Source organism: Petaurus breviceps, unplaced genomic scaffold, assembly GCF_028583685.1.
Source record: "Petaurus breviceps papuanus isolate PSGF00001 unplaced genomic scaffold, PetGlider_PUasm1.0 90701, whole genome shotgun sequence".
NCBI classification, from domain to species: Eukaryota; Metazoa; Chordata; class Mammalia; order Diprotodontia; family Petauridae; genus Petaurus; species Petaurus breviceps.
This window is the reverse complement of record NW_027187316.1, coordinates 2,397,320-2,416,299: the sequence shown is the minus strand read 5'-3', so window position 1 is coordinate 2,416,299 and position 18,980 is coordinate 2,397,320. Positions and strand designations below refer to the sequence as shown.

The 18,980-nt window shown below is 38.1% G+C and overlaps 1 protein-coding gene across 8 annotated transcripts in view; it reads left to right on the top strand.

Moving 5' to 3' along the window:
• LOC138144513 (putative adhesion G protein-coupled receptor F2P) overlaps positions 1 to 8,227 on the top strand; it is a 48,661-nt gene extending 40,434 nt beyond the window's left edge. For 7 of the 8 annotated variants that reach the window (XM_069065797.1, XM_069065798.1, XM_069065796.1 and 4 more), the window contains 3 exons: positions 571 to 612; positions 2,758 to 2,817; positions 7,031 to 8,227. In XM_069065797.1, the coding sequence (XP_068921898.1) occupies positions 571 to 612; positions 2,758 to 2,817; positions 7,031 to 7,159 (231 nt within the window). In that variant the 3' untranslated portion in view covers positions 7,160 to 8,227. Of the gene's footprint in view, positions 1 to 570; positions 613 to 2,757; positions 2,818 to 3,366; positions 3,432 to 7,030 lie in introns of all 8 variants that reach the window. The other variant, XM_069065795.1, reaches the window with a different exon arrangement.
• Positions 8,228 to 18,980: the final 10,753 nt, after the last annotated feature.

The window sequence follows — 18,980 nt, the reverse complement described above, 5'->3', positions numbered from 1 at the left end:
CCTTCCTTCCTTCCTTCCTTCCTTCCTTCCTTCCTTCCTTCCTTCCTCCCTCCTTACCTTCTTCCTTCCATCCATCCTTTCTTCTGTTTTTCTTCTTCCTTCCTTCCTTCCAGTCAGGTGTGCGCTGTGTAGCTATGGGATGAGGGAGAAGGGAAAATCAGCATTTATACAGTGCCTACTATGTGTCAGGCACTGTTCTAAGTAAGCTATGGACAGGACAACAAGGATAACATGTAACTTGTCCTATTCCCACATGACTTTCATTCCTTTTGTCAAACTCAGGGCTTTGTTGACCCCATAATCAACACTCTTTGAGACATAGACCAGACTGAGACCAGGCAAGCTATCATACTGGCTCAATATACCAGTTCTTTGCCTCTCTTTAAAAAGATAGCTAAGAATACTTTAATCTCTGGCATGTACCATCTTACTGTGTTTCAAAGATTTTATAGTATTTTATCTAAGTGTGATTTTGTTTTCCAAAAGAAAAATATGGTGTTGAATTGTTGAATTTATTGTTTTCTTTTGTTTTGTTTTTATAAATACTTCTTTTCCCTTCCTGTTTCCAAGGGTTTCTTTATCTTGGTGTTTGGAACGTTCCTGGATCAGAAGGTACTGTAACAATTTTTTAAAAATTTATGGTACTCACAGTCTATCTGCTCACTTCAGTCATTCTTTTGTAAATATATCCATGCTATCATGTGTACAGTGATGTAAAGCACAGCCCAAAGTCATTCTCTTCTGTTAGAGTGGTTAAGTTAACCAGCATACAGGGACTCCTGGTGTAAATATGTGTGTATACATATATACATATATGTATGCACACACATATGCATATATGTGCAAATATATGTGATTTAAAAAAGCCTTTTTCTCCCTAATTTTACTTTTTTCAATTCACTGTCATCCTTCTAGTCACCCAGAGTAGAAGCCTCAGTGTTACCTTTTACTTAATCTGCTATTTCACTCCCCACGTCTACATAGTTCTACTTTACTTCAATAGTATCTGTCATTTTTATTCTTTTTTTCATCCTGACTCCCAAAACTCTAATACATGACTTTGTTATCTTTCATGCAAACTCTTTCACTAGCTTCCTAATGGTCCTCCTTGCTTCCAGACTTCCTCTCCTACAATCTAGTCTACTCACAACTGCTATAATAATATTTCTTATGTACAGGTCTGATCATGTCACTACTGTGCCTTAAAAAATACTCAATGACTCTGTTATTCACAGAATGTCCAAACTCTCTTGTCTGGCATTTCAGATTGTCCTTAGCTTCCTTTGCTAGTTTATCATTTAAATCATGTCTTCTAACCATAGGTGTTTCAGAATATTTTGCCTTAGACCCTTTTCTTTCTGTTATACTCTCTTGGTAACCTCGTTAGCTTCTGTGGATTTAGCTATCATTTCTTTGAAGAGGCCGTATGTGTGTGTATTCACACACATACATGTATAGTCACACACTTAACACAGATGTATATATTAATATACACACATGTATACTCATATGCACACACATGTATATACATATGCACATCCACACATATACATATATGCATGGATAATATTTATGTATTAATATGTCTATCTGTCCATCTCTCTATCTACCTATCAGAATCAGTCTCTTTCTGAAATTTCAGTCCTGCATCATCAACTGCCTATTGGACAGTTCAGACTGGAAGTTTTACAGACATCTTAAAAGTCAACAAATCTAAAACTGAATTCATATTTCTACCCAAACTTCCTCTTTCAAACTACCCTATTTATATGGAAGGCACCCCCATCCTTCTGGTCTTCCAGGTCCATAACTTTGGCACTATGTTGGACTTCTCACTCTCCCTAAATCAGTTGTCAAGTTTTGCTGTTTCCACCTTTACAATGTCTCTCACATATAACCTCTTTTTTCCACTCACACATCTGCCACTTTAGTTGAGGCCTTTATCACCTCTGACTTAGATTATTGTAATGTTCCTCCCTCAAGTTTCTAATACTCTAGTCCATCCCGTGTGCAGTGAACAAACTAATTTTTCCTTAAGCACAGATCTAATCATGTCATTGACCTACTTAATAAATTCCAGTGACTTTCTACTAAGAGGTTCCTCTTTTTAGTTTTTAAAGTTTTATCCTAACACCAGTCATTCTTTTTAACCCCACTGGACATAATTTCCCTTCCTTTACTCTTGCTTCAAGGAAAGGTTGGACTAAATGACCTCTGAAGGTCCTTCTAGTATATGGAGATTTTGTGACTCTGTCCTTTAGGAAAGGGTGAGGTGAGGCCAAAGTGGTACAGGCTTCCTCCTTTATTAAGGAAAGAGGACTTAAATGGAGCCCAGAAAGATGGATAAATTTATGTATGAAGAAAGGAGCAGGGGTTGGTGGACCAAGGGAAACAAGTGAAAACACCAATCATCAGTATTGAAGTTCTAGAATTAAAAGTGATCTCAGAGGCCCAAAGTTCCAGTGCTTTTGCATGGCAGGCCAGGACCCCATTGTTTCACAGGCCCCCTTTTACCTATCCTATAAAATAGGGACATTATCTCTGGAGTGATTTTTCTAGTTTTCTTTTTCACATCAGTGCTAAGAATATTGGATAGGGTGCTTTAAAGAATAACAAATCATGGGGAGGATTTATAAAATGTCTCTGTGCCTGTGCCCCATGAGGTTGGTGTACAATAAATATACAGATAAGTGAATACAAAATATATGCCAAATAATTTAATGGAGCGAGTGCTAATGATTTTTTTTTAATTTATAGATAAGAGATGCCTTAAAGGTCAGAATGTCCTCGGTAAAATGGATGTCTAGACTATCAGAGGTAAAAATCTCACCCTATTTAAATGTCTGTAAACATTTAGATAGTTATCATTTTTTCCAATTTTAATCATGTTAAAGCAGGTAGCCATTGAGTTAAAAAATAGGTTTAAAGAGGAGTTTTGATGAAATATAAAAAATAAAATATCTTAAGATATGAAAACTGGAAATCTCTGGAAAATCTTCCATGTAAATTAAAAATTAATAATAAGTAAAGAAGGCATCATAAAGGAGAGACCAGTTGGGGGAGGGAAGGTATTTTGAGATCTGGGACCTTTAAGTGCCCCTTACTCATATAATTTGCATCCTTTCCAGAGAATAGCCAAGGCCAGGGGCAGGAGAGAACACTTAAATAAGCCCCTTTTGTTATTTGTCAGCAGTTCTGATAATAAAGGGAGAGGGTTGTGAGTAAAAGCTAAAACCATTAGCTGGGGATTTTAGTTTTCTATACCATTGCTGTCCTTGGTCACAGATAATTAAGATGATTAATTGTTCACAATTAATTTTTGCTTGAGTAATAATCTTGGGGACTCTGCGTTTTCTTCTCAAATAGCATTTTTCTTTTGAATCATCACATCATCCCACCAAAGGGTTACACTAACTTGCCTACCCCTGGAGGTGAGTACAAAGGAAGGATACCCATGTTGGCATATCTCTCATAAGCAATTTCTTTGAAAAGCTATATACCATAAAGCCCATTTTTATTCATGTAAAAGCCATTTCCATACTGAAAACATTTTCAATTAGTAGCAGTTGAAAAATATATACAAACTTCTAAGTCACCAGTATACACACTATTCAAATCCCAAGGTAGGCACCCCAGAAGGCACTCATGAATTTCCCTAGCAGCCCAGGAATTAGACTAGTTTCTTTTCTTTTTTTTAGGGGGTAGAGGGGAGAAAAGTGACCATCTACTGAATTTTATTTTCTTTCTACCCCAAACCTCTCAGGATTGCAGCATTTGCTAGAAGAAGCCCAATTTAGCCATCTTAACTTAAAACTTGAAGCTGTATCAATCTCACATAGGGTCAGAACTGGATGAGGTCTTGTTGTTCAGTCACTTTTTAGTTGTGTCTGATTCTTTTGTGACCCCATTTGGAGTTTTCTTGGCAAATATACTGGAATGATTTTTCCACGTCCTTCCCCAGCTCATTTTACATATGAGGAAACTGAGGCAAACAGGGTTAAGTGTCTTGCCCATGGTCACACAGGTAGTAAGTGTCTGAAGCTATATTTGAACTTAGGGAGATGAATCTTCCCAATTCCAGGCCTGGTACTCTATTCTCTGTGCCACCTAGTTGCACCTAGATGTGTTGGTGACATCTTTTTCCTGGATTATAAATCCATTCATGACAGCATATGTATGGCACTTTGCAATTTGCAAAGCACATAAAGTCAATTATTATTATTATCTCATTCTTCTCAGATGATCTTAGCATCATATTTTAAGAACTGGAAGGGATTTTTAAAGGTCACCTTGTCCATGTAATAAATGAAGAAATTGAGACTCCAAGAAATGATCCTAGAGGGACTCTTTTTGCATCAATCAACCCATTGCTGGATGACTGTAGACTATACAAGCTCAGAAGACTGTATTCCATCTGAGTGTGTGGTGACTTCCAGTCCTTGAATTGGTTTGCAGATTTACTCATATGCTGTATAACAAGCTTTGGCAGGAGAACCAACCTGACCCTGTGAACATCCAGCCGAGCTATCAAACATTCCATCAAACAGATGGAATACAAAAAATAGTTGGTGAAAAGTATCGAGGATAGAATTCTTGACTTTGTATTGGAAGGCATTGATAGAAACTTCCCTTTGATGAAATAGCTAAATATAACAGAGGGAAAACAGCTGGCATTTTCTGCTGTAAGCCCAGTTCAATTTCCAAGGCCTGTTGTCAACTGAGTAACCTGAACAATTCTTATGGGACAAGATTCGAATGCAAGATTTGAAACTCCCACTGATGGTGTCTTCCTTCTGAGATCACTTTCCATTTACATTGTATATATCTTGTATAGACATAGTTGTTTGCATGTTTCTCCCAACGTGAGTACCTTGAGAACAGAGATTTTATTTTTCCCTTTATTTGTATTTCTGAGGCTTAGCACAATGCCTGGCATATAGTTGGTACTTAATAAGAGCTTATAGATAATGATGATGATGATGATTTTGATGACCAAATGACTTGCCCAAGGTCACACAGAAAGTGTCAGCATCAGATCTGAAATATCAGGTCCTTAAGGTTTCTGTTGTGGCAGAAAGTCACAAAGAATAATCATACTGATGATGCAGGGACTACGTTTTATCTAAACATTGTATCTCCTTTAGCATCTACCAAAATGCTCGGAATATAGCAGGTATGTGGTATTATCTCAACGAATTTTGTTAAAATTTTTGACATGGGTAGGATTATGACTGATGGCAGCTAGATAGCATGGTGGGTAGTGTGCCAGGCCTGGAGTCAGGCGTATTCATGAGTTCAAATCTGACCTTAGACACTTTATAATTATGTGACCCTGGACAGGTCACTTATTTCTGTTTGCCTCAGTTGCCTCATCTGTAAAATGAAGTGAAGGAGAAAATGACAAACAACTCAGTATCTTTGCTAAGAAAATCCTAAATGGAGTTATGAAGAGTCAGACAGGACTGAAATGACTGAACAACAAAAAGCAATAATTGGGGTTTGCTGGCTAAGCCCACACTTCTAAGTAGAAGGACAAATCCTAGAAGCAGTGAAATCTGTGATGCAGGGTCAACTTGAGGGCTTGTATTCATTCTTTTGAAAGTCTGGCAGGTTCATAGGCATCACTAACCACCCTAAGACCTTTGAGAAAGAAACTACTAATTATGCAAAAGAGTTATTCTTTACTGGGGAAAGTCATTAATAAATTTGGAGAAAGGTGGCCTTTAGTACTAATGCTTTGCAGTTAAATAAAATTAACTAATTTCATCAGGAAATTCTCAAGGAGAGTGAAAGTGAAGGGAAGGAAGAGTGCTAAAATAACCAAGCTATTGGAATCCTGTGTGACCTTGGGCAAACTGTTTTGTCTCTTTGGGTCTCAGTTTCCTCATTTATAAAACAAGAGAATTGGACTAGGTGACTTTTAAGGTCCCTTCCAGTTCTAAATTTATGATACTACATTTCAGCGGTCACCACCTGTAGCAGCAAGCACCCTAGCATACCCAGGGTGGTTGCCAACAAAGGTTCTTAGATCTGCTTCTCCAAAGGAAAGCAACTCAAAATGGGTTAACAATCTTACTTTAATCAATCAGACATATATCATTTTACATAGTTCAGGGGAAAAAGTCAGCACCCTGAACTTTAGAGAATACAAACAGAAGTTACAACAGAAAATAACATAATTCAGCAGACAGGCTTCCAACTGTCTGACCATTACATCCATACCTAGTTAGTTACCAGAGAGGGAAGCACCAACATCTGGGTTTTCAAAGCTGGTGGGCTCAATGGCTGCCCAGAGTCTCATCTGGCCACATCACACAACTCTTCCCAAAGTGAGCCCCACAGCAAAACCTCACACCTGGTATATATAGGCTTCTCTTGGGTCAGAGACCATCAGAACCCTCATGACCCACTGTCCAATCACAAAGTTACAAGGTTTGGATGTTCCTGAAGAACATGCCTCCCACCACAGGCTCCGGGTGACCACATTCAGCCCATTAGGGGGAAGAGCATATTCTCAAATCAGGGAAGGTTCTCAGAGTCACCTAAGCCTATCTAAGGGCCTAGAGGCAGAGAAGATCTTCAGATTCCCATTCCCATAACATCACCTGAGGAGAATCAAGAATTCAGGGTTCTAGTTGTCATGCCAATATTGTGCCTCACTTTCTTCACTCTAAAATTATGGGGCTAGACTAATTAAAGTGCCAAATTCAAATGTTAGCAAATTCCTGTGCCCTATATTGACCTAGAAAACCTCAAATTAACATTATCTATGTTGTGTTGTATTTTTTATTTGTTTTGTCAAAAATTTCCCAATAATATTTGAACTGTTTCGGACTGCAGGGGGAGTTTTACAGGCAGTTTGCTCCCAATCTGGCCTTGAATTTTATACCTATGGAAATGATCCTCAAGATCCCTTATGTGTTTGGCACTCTTGGATTCTATAGTTCTATAACTATTCATGGGTATGGTATTGGGTGGAGAACTTTATATTTTATTGCTCATAATTGACTATTTTGTTCATCTTTCCTAGCAAGTCATCTTTACTTCTGGAGAAGATTCCAAGAGAGGAAAGAGGTTTCATCTAGCCTTCTTTGCATTTGGGAATATGAAGGAAACTTCCAATTTACATGGATTTGGGGGGAAGGGGAGCAGTAACTAGAAGGAGAGTCAGACTGTTGAGCACTCACTATCTCTGCCTCTGCTTTTTAGGCATGTGAAGTGTTTTCAAGGCTAATCAACAGTCTATAAATCCAAAATATGTGCTGTCTGAATATCTTTATTTTATACCGGGAAGGATGGTTATGGACAGTGAGACTACACCCAGTTGTTTTGGATTTTTCTGATCTTCTGCAAAGAATCAGGCCTGTCATTTTGGCTAGGTCCTGTGTGGGCCACATTTCATGGAATCTGGGAACAGAAAGGGATTTTTTTGGGAGGAAAATTAGGGAAATATAGTCCAGATAGCAGAAAATTGAGTGCCCAATTAGATAGTCCAATTAGATAGATTGAGATCTGGTTGAATGACCAGACTCAAAGATTAATGATTCCATGTCAAGTGTCCAGTGCAGTGTCCCATGGTTCTGTGCTTGCCTCTGCCATCTAAATATTTTCATCAATACTTTGGGAAAAGGGATAGATGGCATACTTATTCAATTTTCATATGACACTGAATTGGGAGGATTAGCTAACATACTAGATGAAAGAGTCTAGATATAAAAAATCTTGACAACTGGAATATTGGGCTGAAGCAAATAAAACAGATTTAATAGGGATAAATGCAGGGATGTGCTAGGAAATGTTTAACAACCAGTTCTCTGAAAAATATACACAAATCACTATTAAGTTTAATCTGAATTATTAACATTTTCCTCATTACTAAATTCTAAATTCTAGAATATACTCTGATTTGTAGCACTTGCCGATTTCTGAGATATAAATGCCCACAGTGAAAATGTAACAATTGGTGTTCACAAACTGGTTTGAGCTGATTTTAGCACACCCCTGGACAAAGTTTTACATTTGGGCTCAAGCAATACACTTCATAAGTATAAAGTAGTGAAGGCAATGCTAGACAACAATGTCTGAAAAAGATCTCAGTGATTTTAGTGAATTACAAGCTCGATGTGAGTTCAAAGTATGATGTACACATCTGTAAAAAGCTAAGGTGAACTTGGGTTGCATTGAAAAACCCAATTTCTAGCAATAATAAAGAATTCATCCTGCTGCACTTTTAGCTGATTTATTGTGTTTAATCCTGGGTGACACATTTTAGGAAGCACAATGACAAGCTTAAGGACAACCAGGATATGGAAGGGCCTTGAACAAAGGCCATTCAAGGATTAGTTGAAAGAATTTGGAAACCTTAACTTGAAGGGAAAAAAAAGGCTGAAGGGGGGGGGCGCATGAGAGTAATCTTCAAATATTTAGAAATCTGTCATGTGCAAGAGGGATCAAACTTGCTCTCTTTGGTTCCAGAGGAGATAACTATAATTATGTGTGGAAGTTCTAAGAGAGATAAGGAAAGAAATAAGAATTTATCAAACACTCACTATTTGCCAGATTGAGGTGGCTAGGTGGCTCAGTGAATAAAGCACTGGGCCTGGAGTCAGCAAGACTTGAGTTCAAATCCAGCCTCAGACACTTGCTAGCTTTGTGACCCTGGACAAGTCACTTAACCTCTGTTTGCCTTAATCCACTGGATAAGGAAATGGCAAACTACTGCAGCATCTTTGCCAAGAAAATTTCATAGACAGTATTGGTGTGCTATGATCTATGGGGTCATGAAGAGGAGGACACGACTGAATGACTGAACAGCAACATGTACCAGGCACCATGCTAAAGGCTTTATAATTATTCTCATTTGATGTTCATAGCAACTCCTGGAAGTAGGTGCTTTATTACCCTTATTTTACAGATGAGGTAACTGAGGCAAATGGTTAAGTGACTTGCTCAGAGTCACACAGCTAGTAAGAGTCTGAGGTCAGGTTTGAACTCAGGTCTTCCCAATTCAAGTCCCCAAACTCTATCCACAGTGTCCACCTAACTACCTAAGATAAGGCAGATGATAAGGAGCTCACTAACTGACAAGGGAGTTCATTTCACACTATGGAGATGGTTTTGGGTCTTTGTTTTCTCACCTAAAGTTGCAGTTACCCTTCTTGCTTTTTGTCATTGCTAATGTGATAAGAAGAGTATTAATCTCTTCAATCAAATTGTTAATAAAAATGTGGAAAGAACCAACAGCCTGTGCTCTTCAGTAGAGGACTTTCTCTAGTTTGGTATCAATCCATTGATTAGTATTGTTTGGATTCAAACAGCTATGAGACTCCTCAAATGTACTGTCATTCAGCTCACATTTCCCCATTTGTCTTACAGGAACATCAGGTTAAATATCGTCAAATGTTTTGCAAAAGTTCAGATATGATATGTCTACAGTATTTTCTTGACTTATCCACCCAATGATAACTATCTGAAAATCAGTTCAGTTGTTTTCCAGTCATGTCCAACTCTTCATCATGCCATCTCAGGTTTTCTTGGAAAAGATACTAGAGTGGTTTGCCACTTTTTTCTAGAGCACATTTTATAGATGAAGAAACTGAGGCAAACAGGGTTAAGTGACTTACCCATAGTCATATAGCTATTAAGTGTCTAAGGTCAAATTTGAACTCAGGTTCTGCTGATTCCAGTCCCAGCACTCCAACCACAGTGCCAATTAGCTGCCCTTGTACTCCTTAACTGATGACCCTGATACAATAATCGTATTGTGATCATTGTCTGGTTTTCCTGAACCATGATTCCTTTTATTTTTTTTTTTAAGCAATTGGGGTTAAGCAACTTGCTCAAGGTTACATGGCCAGGTGTTTCTGAGTGGGTGCTAAGTGTCTGAGCCCAGATTCGATCTCAGGTCATCCTGACTCTGGGGCCGGTGCTCTTACTTGCTGTGCCACCTGGCCACCCCGATGAATCATTTTATTGTTCCAGGACCAGAATATACTTTGTTCAGAAGATCTGGATTCACTGAATGCTCATTACATAGTTCTAGTAGTTCAGGGTTTTTTTGTTTTTTGTTTTTTACTTTTTCCTTCTGTTCTATGTCATGTTTTTATATTTGCTGAACTCTTGATTCTGGTTTTGATTCCTCTCTGCCTACTTAGAATCTTCTTTCTTCCTATATTATTTCAAATAATATTTATTGTTTTCTCAAAACTTATAGACTATAGAACATCAAAAGTGGAAGTGACCTTAGAGATCATTTAGTCCTAAATGCTAATCATAATTGTTATTATTATTTTTATAAATGAGGAATCTAAGGTCCAAAGAAACTGACTTAAAGTCAATAGCAGGACCATGGATAGAGCCACAAACTCTCTTATAAATTGAAAAATAGCATAGTGTTCCTTAAGTCCTTTCACTTTTTAAAAAATGAGATAAATTAATACTTAACACATATGTGGTTAGAGAATGCCATCGGCAGGAAGACAAACATAGCACACATCACGCCAATTACTGAAATAGTTCCCTCGCTGTCAAGGGGATTTCTAGCAAATATACAGTTCTTTGGAGGCTTTTCCTGAAAGTTTCTCTCACCCACTTCTGTGACAAAGTGCCTCTTCACAATGCCACTGGACTTTCAGTTATTGATGGGTCATGACTCATTGCATTTAAGCAGGAATGTGCTAAAGCCCTCTGGTACAGGTTTGGGAAGCAGATTGTGATATTTCTATTGTGAGCATTAACACTTCAGAATTCAATAAATGCTATAAAGCAGAGCTTGATTTATTTTTTGATTTTCTAGACTTAAAATAGTTTTGGAAAAAATGTTAATAATGCAGATTAAACTTAAAAGCTTGTTGCTTATGCATTTTTTCCCTGAAGAGACAGGTTGTTAAACATTTATCAAAATACTTCTGCTTTTGAGAGAGTTTTCTCTTTTCCTTCTTTTTTTTTTGCTCTTTTTTAGGGGGAGGGGAGAAGGTAGGGCAATTGGGGTTAAGTGACTTGCCCAAGGTCACATGGCTAGTTTTTGTGTTAAGTGTCTGAGGCTGGATTTGAACTCAAGTCCTCTTGACTCCAGGGCCAGTGCTCTATTCACTGTGCCACCTAGCTACACCCTCTTTTCCTTCTTTTAATCTGCATTTTATCAATCTTTTCAGTTTCAGCAATTGTTGTTGTTAATCAGTTGTATTTCAATAATGGCCAACTCTTCATGACCCCATTTGGGATTTTCTTGGCAGAGATACTAAAGTGGTTTGCCATTCCTTCTCCAACTCATTTTGCAGAAGAGGAAAGTGAAGCAACTAGGGTTAAATGACTTGTCCAGGGTCACACAGCCTATTAAGTGTCTGAGGCCATATTTGATCTCAGAGAGATATCTTCCTCACTCTAGATCCAGCAGTCTATCCACTGTACCACCTCGCTGCCCTTATTAGCAATCAGTTTGCTCTATTTTGCCCTTCTGGAATCATTCATACTTAAATAATCATAGGAAATAACCAGTAAATACAAAGTGACTTTTGACCAGAGTATCAGAAAACCTCTCTTTGGCCTCTCCCTACCACCTTTCTTATACTCCACCATGTTGTTAAGAGCTTTCTGCAGTCAATTCCATTTCATCTAAGCAAAAGGTTTACCTGAGATCTAAGTATTCCCTACACACCTCAATTTCTGTATCATCCCTGAGAATTGTACTGTATCCAACTAGGTCATCTGTGTCTCTCATTAGGAAGAATGAGGATGTCATGCACATTTTTTAATCTCTTGAAATTTGAATACTTAGGTGATCAGCCTGGTTTTCACTGGATATTATACTTCTGTGTAATGAAGGAAGTGATTTTGCCTGAATTTAGACAACAAGTCACTTCTCTGTGCTTAAAGTACAAATCATAGATTTATATAATCAGAACTGGGAGGGCCCTTAAAGATCACCTATTTCAATTGCTTTATTTTTACAGGTGATGAAACTCAGGCTCAGGGAAGGTAAATGAGTTTGCCTGACATCACAGAGTGAGTGTGTGTAAGAGATGGACTAGAACCCAGATCTCCTAACTCCTAGAACAGTATATTTTTTACTAGACCACATTTTTGTTGTTCAGTTATTCAGTTGTGTTCAACTCTTTCTGACCCCACGAACCATAGGATGCCAATAGTGTCCATGGGGTTTTCTTGGCAACGATACTAGACCGCTTTGCCATTTCCTTCTGTGGATAAAGAGAAACAGAGGTTAAGTGACTTGTCCAAGGTCACACAGCTAGTAAGTGTTTGAGGCTATATTTGAACTCAGGTCTTGCTGACTCCAGGCCCAGTGCTCTATCCACTGAGCCATCTAGTTGCTACACTGCCTCAAAAAATGTTCTTTGGACTAGTCTAGCAATGCAGGATTAATCCTTAAAAAGAGGATCCTCTGTTAGAGAGGAGTGGAGATGGAAAGAGATAGCATTTCAACTGGGGGTCAGCTCATTTCCTTAACTTTGTGTGTAAGCAAATCCCCTTTTTAAAAGGGAACCATCCTAGAGAGAGGATTAGGTAATAGGCAGGAGTTGTTCTAAAGAAAAAAAGAGTACTTTGTAAGTCAGAGCACTGAGTAAGAATAGGAAATAGAGCTTATTAATCAGGAAAGGGGAGGAGGAGTTTTGATATGTACTGTGTACCTAGTCAGTGTCACTGATCTTATGTACAAATGGGGAAAGGGAAAGTGTGTGCCTGAGTGGTTGCCTCTGCCCACCTTGTGAATCATTGGCACTAGGACAAGACTATTTCAGTCTTCCAATTACGAAGCTATCTTCTCCTGTCCTGGACATTTGGACCTGAAAAAGCTTAGACAAGAGATTATCAAAAAAGGGTGAAAGGGATTGACTAGTAAGACCATCTATTTTAGGAGAAATATCTTAGAGCGATAGCTGTAACTATCTCAGAGGATGCTGGAGCTCTCTGTAGAGGAATTATTGCACCATTCCAACATACCTTTAAGAACTTGCACAGGATAGGGGAAGCAAGGATGGGGTAGGCATCGTCCTTGTTTGCCAATGGGAAAACCTAGGCACACAGAAGGGAAATTCTTGGTCTAAGAGTAAGAGTGAACCACTATCTGAACTAAGAATGGAACTTTAGGTCTTGGAGTGTAAAAAGAGAGTAAAATTCTGAGTGCTATGGATGTGTCTGATTCTTCACTGCTATTATGCCATGAGCAAATATAATATCTGACCTATAGCCATTCGTCAGGAACTATGGGGATTGATACCAAATTGGAGGGAAAAAAATTACAACCTTTGTATTGTGCTATATGTAGGCATTTTGTAAGGCCCTAGAAGCAGTGATGAGGCACATTGATATCACTGGATGACTTTACTCTTTTAAACAAAATTCAGCCAATAACAATCTTTATAGCTAGTATTTATATATAGCTTTAAGGTTTGCAAAATACTTTACATTTATCTCATTTTGTTTTCACCATAACTCTTTAATGTTATCATCATCTCAATTTTACAGATAAGGAAACTGAGGCTAAGAGAGTTTAAGACCCCTGTACTTGGGGTCATACAGTTAGGAAGTTATCTGAAGCAGGATTTGAACTCACTTCTTCTTGACCCCAAGTCTAATACTTACTGTATTCTCTGAGGTACCTAGCTGCCATTTTCTCTTGGTCTATTACTTAGTAATTGTTTGGCCTTATGTTAATTGACAGAATGACTAGTAGAAGATGGGAGAATACTTGCATGCATTTTCCTCCACCCATTGATTCAGTAGAAGATGGAGGCCAACAGCCTTAGGCCTTCTGCAGATACAACAGTAGATGTTTTTGAATCCTCAGGACACTGCATAATATCTCAACCTCCTTTTGCATAAGTATGGGTGGTGGTATGTGTGTCTGTGTGTATTTGTATGTGTTTGGGGATGTTTTGCCTAAGCCCTAATTGTACTAAAAAGGGGTAGTGGCCTCAGAAGGCCCAGTGTGGTTATGTGTGTCCTGCCCTTATGATTAAGCACCAGAGTATACTGATTTCCCAGTATAGGAGCATCCGCACTAGTGACGCAAAATGAGGTCTGATTAGGTAAGATATTGACTGAATGAATGACTCTGCACAAGAAGGTTCCATACAATAATACCACATTTCTAGAGTTTTTTAGACTTAAAAAGTGCTTTCCTTATAATGGGAGATACAACCTTGTGAGGTAGGGAGTGGGCTATTTTTCCTGTTGTACTGAAAGGAAAAGCAAAGCTCAGAGAGCTTAAGTCACTTGCCCAAAGTTCCATAAGTAGCATCAGTGACAATCCTGAATCTTCTGACTCAAAATACAACTTTCATTTCTCTACATTACACTGCCTTCATGTATGTGACTCATCAGCTCAGTCAAGGAAAGACTTGTGTGTATGTGTGTTGGGGCAGCTGAGGGCTCTTGGTCAGGTGGGTGGGTAGGTAGGTGGGTAGAATGCTTTGCTGAGATTTCAGCATCTCGGTCCAAGTGGTAAAAAAAGCATTAGGCAGCATGAGGTAAGTTGTGGTGTGATAGTATTATGTACACATAAGGCAGGCATTGTTCATTGGGTTAGGCATAGAGTTTAGTGTTCCTCAAGCTATTTATGGTTCAATCTGTTCAAGTTTAGGGACAATGGCTAGCAGTATCTTTCTGCTGGATGATACTTTTATTATTTTGCCAAATAGATCTGAAATTTATTTTCCTGTCTGGGAGAAGAATGGGTTTGCTATTCAAAAATCTCACTCTAGCCCTGATGTCCATCTCTTTAATGAAGCCTTCCCTGATTAGCCCAGTTCCTCGTGGCATCTTGGGTGAGGCAGTGTAATACCAGACGCAATTGATAATTTCTGAAATTATGAAATAGGGACAGGAATGCTTGGTTCTTTGGGTACTCACCAGAAAAGACCATGACTGACAGCAACAAACAAGGTGGCAATCACACTTCAAATAAGCACAGAGAGTATGGTGGCAAAAAACCCATAAAGGCAGAGACAAGTAGCAAAAGGGGTACAGGGGCCGAGGGATGGGATAGTGAAGGGAGGCAGACTGCATGGGGAAGAGGATGGGGAGGAGAAGCACAGATTTCCATGAATCAGATAGAACTGGGAGTGATGGCAGCATAGACCCTTAGAAGATGGAAGAGAACTCAGGGGGGCAGGTGTTTGAGGTCTCATTTTTATAGGGATTTTTGAGGAAATGGACTAACTTCTATCTATACTATCTTGGGGATAGTTCATTAACATATCCAAATCATTTCAGAGTTATCAGTTACATTTTCAAATTAACACATCTACATCATCTCAAAATTATCATCACCTTTTTGTGTTCTGCTGGTCTTACTGAGAATATGAAACTTGTCTGAGATTTACATATCATAGGACCAGACCCTGACAGCAGCACCTATATAGCTTTTGCAGATGCAGCCCTTATTACCAGGATTAAATTTTGGTTAATATATGATACAATCTGTAAATTATACTACTTCGGTCTTTGGAACAATTTGTACGTGACTTCCTTTATACTGGCTACTTTTAAACTTCCTATGCAAACTGGAAGGAGCAAGGGGGATGGGGATCAGGGGACTAGCATAAGGTATAATTTTAACATATGTGAAAATACTGCTGGGTTTTTGGAATCAGAGGACTTGAGTTTGAATCTCAGCTGTGTACTGTCTCTATGAGAGGCTGGCCAAATCATTGAAACTCTCCGGGCCGCCATTTCCTTACCTGTAAAGTGTGAGAGTTGTAGTTTGTGATCTCTGAAATTTCTTCCACCACTCAATCTTTGACACTAAATCCCTCCTCTTAATATTAATAGTGTTTATTGTCTCTGAGAATCTTAGAAGGGACCTCAGAGGCCATCTAGTCCAACCTGTCCTTGAATAAGGAATCCCTTCCTAATGTCCCAAACAAATCAATCTTCAGCCTTCATTAAATGACCTACGGTCTTTAAATAAATGTAGCTAAGATCAGAAGAAAAGCAGAAAATTGGGGGGAAAATTTATAGACAGTTTCTTAGATAAATGTATAAAAAACTTTGTACAAAGTATGAAGAATATGAGTCATTCCCCAATTGATAAATGAATCAAAGGATATGAACAGGAAGTTTTCTGATGAAGAAATCAAAACAATTTATAGTCACATGAAAAAAAATGCTCTAAATCATTAATTAAATTAAAACAACCCTGAGATATCACTTCACACCTATCAGATTACCTAAAATGATTTAAAGAGGAAAGTGACAAATGTTGGAAAGGATTTGGAAAAATTGGGACACTAATTCATTGTTGATGAAATTGTGAAGTGATCCAACCATGTTGGAGGGCAATCTAAAATTATCCCCAAAGAGTTATAAAACTGCTTATACCCTTTGACCCAGCAATATGACTACTAGGTCTATTTCCAAACATGGTTAGGGAAAAAGGAAAAGAACCTATATGTGCTAAAATGTTTATAGCAGCTCTCTTTGTGTTGGCAAAGAACTGTAAATTGCAGGGAAGCCTATTAATTGGGGAATGACTGAACAAGTTGTGGTATATGTTTGTAATGGAATACTATTGTACTACAAGAAATGAGGACCTCAATGATTTTAGAAAAACATTGAAATAATAAAGAGTGCATGAAATAATAAAGAATAAAATGAGCAGAAGCAAGAGAATATTGTATGCAGTAAAAGCAATATTGTTTTAAGAACAACTTTGAGTGAATAAGTCATTTTGACTATTATAAATACCCAAATTAACTACAAAGGACCGGTGAAGGAACACACTATTTGCATCCAGAGAAAGAGGTGAGAAATAAAAGTATGTATGTAAATGAAAGTATGTATAGAATGATTTTACATATGTGTATGTGTATACACACATATTTGTGTCTAATGGTAACCATGTGTAGGCTGGAGTGGGAGAAAGAAAAGGAAAAAAGAAATCTATGTATAACTCTATCATATATTTAAAAGGGATAGCAAGTTGTACATAATAGATTTGCAGTTTCATGTGCAATCATATTTTTTTATTATACTATGTCAGGGAAATGCTTGTTCCATAATTTAAAATAAAATAAAATTTTTAAAAGAGAAAATTCTATGAAGGAAAAAAAAGAAACCTAAGGTGAGAGGAAACCCACCACAACAGCCTAAATTCAGAGAATGCTAATTTTTAGGAAGTTTTTCCTTACATTGAACTAAATGTGCCTCTCCTCTGGGGTCCATTCTGATCCTTCTTCTAGGTGACATCTCAAGTACTTAAAGCTGTCATCTCCCCCCCAGCCCCATCCTCAGTCTTCTCTTTTCCAGGCTAGACATCTTCGGTGCTTTCAATTTTTCCTTATATGAAGGCAAAGCAAGATCCTTTCTCATCCTGGTTACTTTTCTGTGTATAACCCCAAGCTTTGCATTGGGAAGAGGATGGGGAGGAGGAGAGGCACAGATAATCACATTTCCATGAATCAGATAATGTCCTTCCTAAAATATAACACCTAGAATGGAACCCAGCCCTCCACATTTTGTCTAACTGGGTAGAGTGCAGTGAGACTAATATTCCCTTATACTGGTTGCTCTGCCTCTCAATTCAACTCTAATGAGCTTTCTTTCTTTTTTTTTTCTTTTCCTTCCTTCCTTCCTTCCTCCCTTCCTTCCTTCCTTCCTCTCTTTCTTTCTCCCTCCCTCTCTCTCTTCCTCTCTCTCTCTCTCTGTCTCTTTCTTTTTCTTTGATATCTTCTTAGGTCACTTCCAGTTCTATATCTAGGATTTTTACCATTTTAATATTGCATTAGCTTTTTAAGCTGCCATATCATATTTTTGAATCCTATTGAGCTTGTAATTCACTCATAACACTCAGCTTTTTTTTTTCTGATGAAACATCCATGGGTAGAAGTTTTAAAACTTTCCTTTTAAAATTTCCTCTTTAAATTCACCCCATTATTCTGGCTCATATAGATAGTTTGGATCGCAATGGTCACAGGACATATCAGCTATTCCTCTCAGCTTTGGGTTACCTGCAATTTGTAAAAACTGCATTTATCCTAATCACTGATAAAAATACTAAATTGCACACCTGTATCATTCATTGTTAGCATATGTCTTGTTACCTCAACTAGATTGAAAGCTCCTTGAGGGCAGTGATTGTATCCAATTCATATTTATATCTCCCACAACACCTTGACTGTAGGAGGCACTCAATAAATACTTGTTGAATGACTGATTTCACCTGAGATCTTTTTTTTTTTTTGAGGAGGGGTGTTTATTTAATGATAATGCCTTTTCACATTCAGAAATGAACAGGATGCAAATAACAAATGCAAATGAGCAAACCTCATTTCTTCAGGAATTACTTTCTCCACCTTTAGGGGAACAGAGGAAAGTAATGGTGATAGTCCTTCCATAGCTTTGAAGTGGTGACACCTGGGTGACACAATAGAGCTCTGTACCTGGAGTCACAAGAAGCTGAATTCAAATCCAATCTCAGACATTTACTAGCTATGTAACCTGGGCAAGTCACTTAACCTCTGCCTTCCTCGGTTTTCTCATTTATAAAATGGACACAATAAAAGCACTTACAAATTCCTAGGGTGATTGTGAGGATAAAATGAGTTCATGTAAAGTACTTTGCAAACCTTGAAGCACTATATAAATACCTGCTACTAAGAGGTAATGAGATTATATTTCAACACGAGAAAGTATTCCTATGTATATTGATTGAACCAACATGAGAAACTAAGGATGTACATTCTTTGAGAGTAGGAACTATTTTGGAGTGGCTAGATGGCACAATGAATAGATTGCCAGGTCTGGAGTGAAGAGGACTCATCTTTCTTAATTCAAATCTGGCCTCAGATTCTTACTAGCTGTATGACCCTGGACAAGTCACTTAACCCTGTTTGCCTCAGTTTCCTCATCTGTACAATGAGCTGGAGAAGGAAATGGCAAATCATCCCAGTATCTTTGCCTAGAAAACCTCAAATGCAGCCAGAAAGAGTCAGACACAACTGAAAAAGGATTGAACAGCA